The sequence below is a fragment of the Pteropus vampyrus genome, unplaced genomic scaffold, assembly GCF_000151845.1.
Source record: "Pteropus vampyrus isolate Shadow unplaced genomic scaffold, Pvam_2.0 Scaffold8, whole genome shotgun sequence".
Classification (NCBI taxonomy): Eukaryota; Metazoa; Chordata; class Mammalia; order Chiroptera; family Pteropodidae; genus Pteropus; species Pteropus vampyrus.
Genome location: NW_011888789.1, coordinates 12526010 through 12528263, shown reverse-complemented (window position 1 = coordinate 12528263; position 2254 = coordinate 12526010). Strand labels below are relative to the sequence as shown.

Genomic DNA, 2254 nt, shown 5'->3' with positions numbered 1-2254 from the left:
TGGGTCTCTCCCTGAAAATCAGTTTATCTTAAAGGATTAGGGTTATTTCTATAAATTCTGCTTGAAGGCACAGAATTTACTTATACCATTTCCTAATGGAGAGTTTATGACCATGTTTAGTGATGATGTTAGAGTCATTGCAATTGCATGCCATCACAGTATGTAAGAGAGAAGTCTTTATGAAGACATCCCCATTTTTAGTTGTCACAAGACAGCAGGAAAGGTACATGGAGATGAATGTTTGTTTAAGGAAAGACACTTCGTTAGAGAATTGCATTCAGAACTATAGCCTCAGGAAAAGAGCCTGTGCAGGGGAGGAATGGGGGCCCTGACTCCACTCCTACCAGGATGCCTATTGTGCTAATGTGCTTAGTAATTTCTTGTGCAGTCCAACTAAATATTTGTTCTTACAAGTCCTCCACATCTTAGCAAATATGCTTTTGAGACTCTAATATCTTCCTTTGGGGGATGGGAGAGGGCAATAAGGGCGTAAGAGGCCACAGAGGGACTGGCTATACCATCTTTTCACTTTTCATTAATTATTAAGTATTTTCATTTTCATGTGGTAAACATCTTTAATTCCTTTTCTTCTAGGTATACTGGCCACTACTTCATAACCACTTTACTTTACTCTTTCTTCCTGGGATGTTTTGGAGTAGATCGTTTCTGTCTGGGACACACTGGCACAGCAGTAGGGAAGCTGTTGACACTTGGAGGACTTGGGATTTGGTGGTTTGTTGACCTTATATTACTTATTACTGGAGGGCTGATGCCAAGTGATGGCAGCAATTGGTGCACTGTTTACTAAAAATGGCTACTGTTATGGCCCAGAGAGGCGAGTCTTCTGAATTCATCTCTACAGGCTCAAAACTCTTCCTTGATATCAGACCTGACTATTACTTACCCTCTTTGGAGGGGAAAAAGTGGATTTGATTACAAAGCTTTCTTTGGACTGTGGATTTTCAACTCAGATTTTACCTTGCAGCCTAGAAATGACAAGCAAACAGTGTTTTGTGAACCAAGTTTGTATCTTTCTTCATGGATAAAATATAAAGGCTAGTGACTAACTTCTAAGCTAGTGGAAGGGTTTCCATGCTCTTTATTTCTGTACATGGCTATATCTTCAGTTCTCTGGAGCAAGTGGACCCAAAAGAATGAGCAAATAGTATTTTTGCCTTTTAACTTCCGTGACCCTGAGTCTTCATGCAGAGGCAATCTGAAGCTGAACCAAGGAAAATCTTCAGAAGCAGAAATGGCCACGGATTTTACTGTACGCTGAAATTCCAACTTTCTGAACTGAAATTGAAGAATAAATTTTGCCAATCTGGAATGCTGTTTGGGTATTCTCAGTAGGTAAGAGTGAAAATCAAAGTTAAATTTGTTTTGCTAAAAGCTAGGCGGTTGAAGTGAAATACCCTCTTAATAAACCCTATTGTTATACCATTATTACGCTTAAGAGGCAATTTATACAGGAAATAATTTTTTTCATTTCCAGTTATGGTTTGAAAGCCAACAGTATCATACCTGTCTGAGTTAGGCTATCCTCTTGGCAAAATTTTCCTGTCTAAAAAGTATTATTTACCAGTTTAGAGAGCCCATATTGTTGGCTGGTAAAAAAAAAAAAAAACATTTCATATAAGTGACTATAAAACTATTCTTCACAATTAAGTAGGATGTGAGGAGCCTCATGCCCTTGGACAGAAAAACAGACTCTTATTTAAAGGATATTATTACTGAGTGCTGGACAGAGTTAGGATATGATTTATGGGGACAAAGAGAAACTGAGTGTTTTCTACCAAAATAAGCATAGTACCAGAAGCTCTCACTGTAAGGTGCAGCAGTCAGTCATAGGGAAAGAGACAACCAAGTTTCCATATTCCCAAATCACTGGGAATAGAGGAAATATTTTAAATTAAACATGGTTTTTAAAACTTAGATCCCATCCTTTGCAATCTAAGTTGAAAATAACAGTTAAATGTAAAGTAAAAAGAGGACTTCATGAATAAGTCAAACTAAGATCCTAGAAACAATCAAGGAATAACTGTTCAAAGTTTAGTTTCATAATAATTGACTTAAATACCAAGAATCACAGTTAAAATAACTCTGGGTATGCTCTATCATTATTAAACAGCTTTCCTAAAAGTTTCAGCTTTATTACCCTTGATTAATATGATCATTGTTTTTATATTAAGTAGTGACAGTTGTATAAAAGTTACAACATTATTCTGTTCTGTCTTGAAAGTTCTGTACCACA

At 36.8% G+C, this 2254-nt stretch overlaps 1 protein-coding gene across 1 annotated transcript in view; it reads left to right on the top strand.

The window, feature by feature from the left end:
* Window positions 1–1695, top strand: part of TM2D2 (TM2 domain containing 2) — a 9454-nt gene extending 7759 nt beyond the window's left edge. Inside the window, exon 4 of the mRNA XM_011372603.2 lies at window positions 595–1695. Coding sequence (XP_011370905.1) covers window positions 595–808 — 214 coding nt within the window. The 3' untranslated portion in view covers window positions 809–1695. The remainder of the gene's footprint in view (window positions 1–594) is intronic.
* The last annotated feature ends 559 nt before the right edge of the window (window positions 1696–2254 follow it).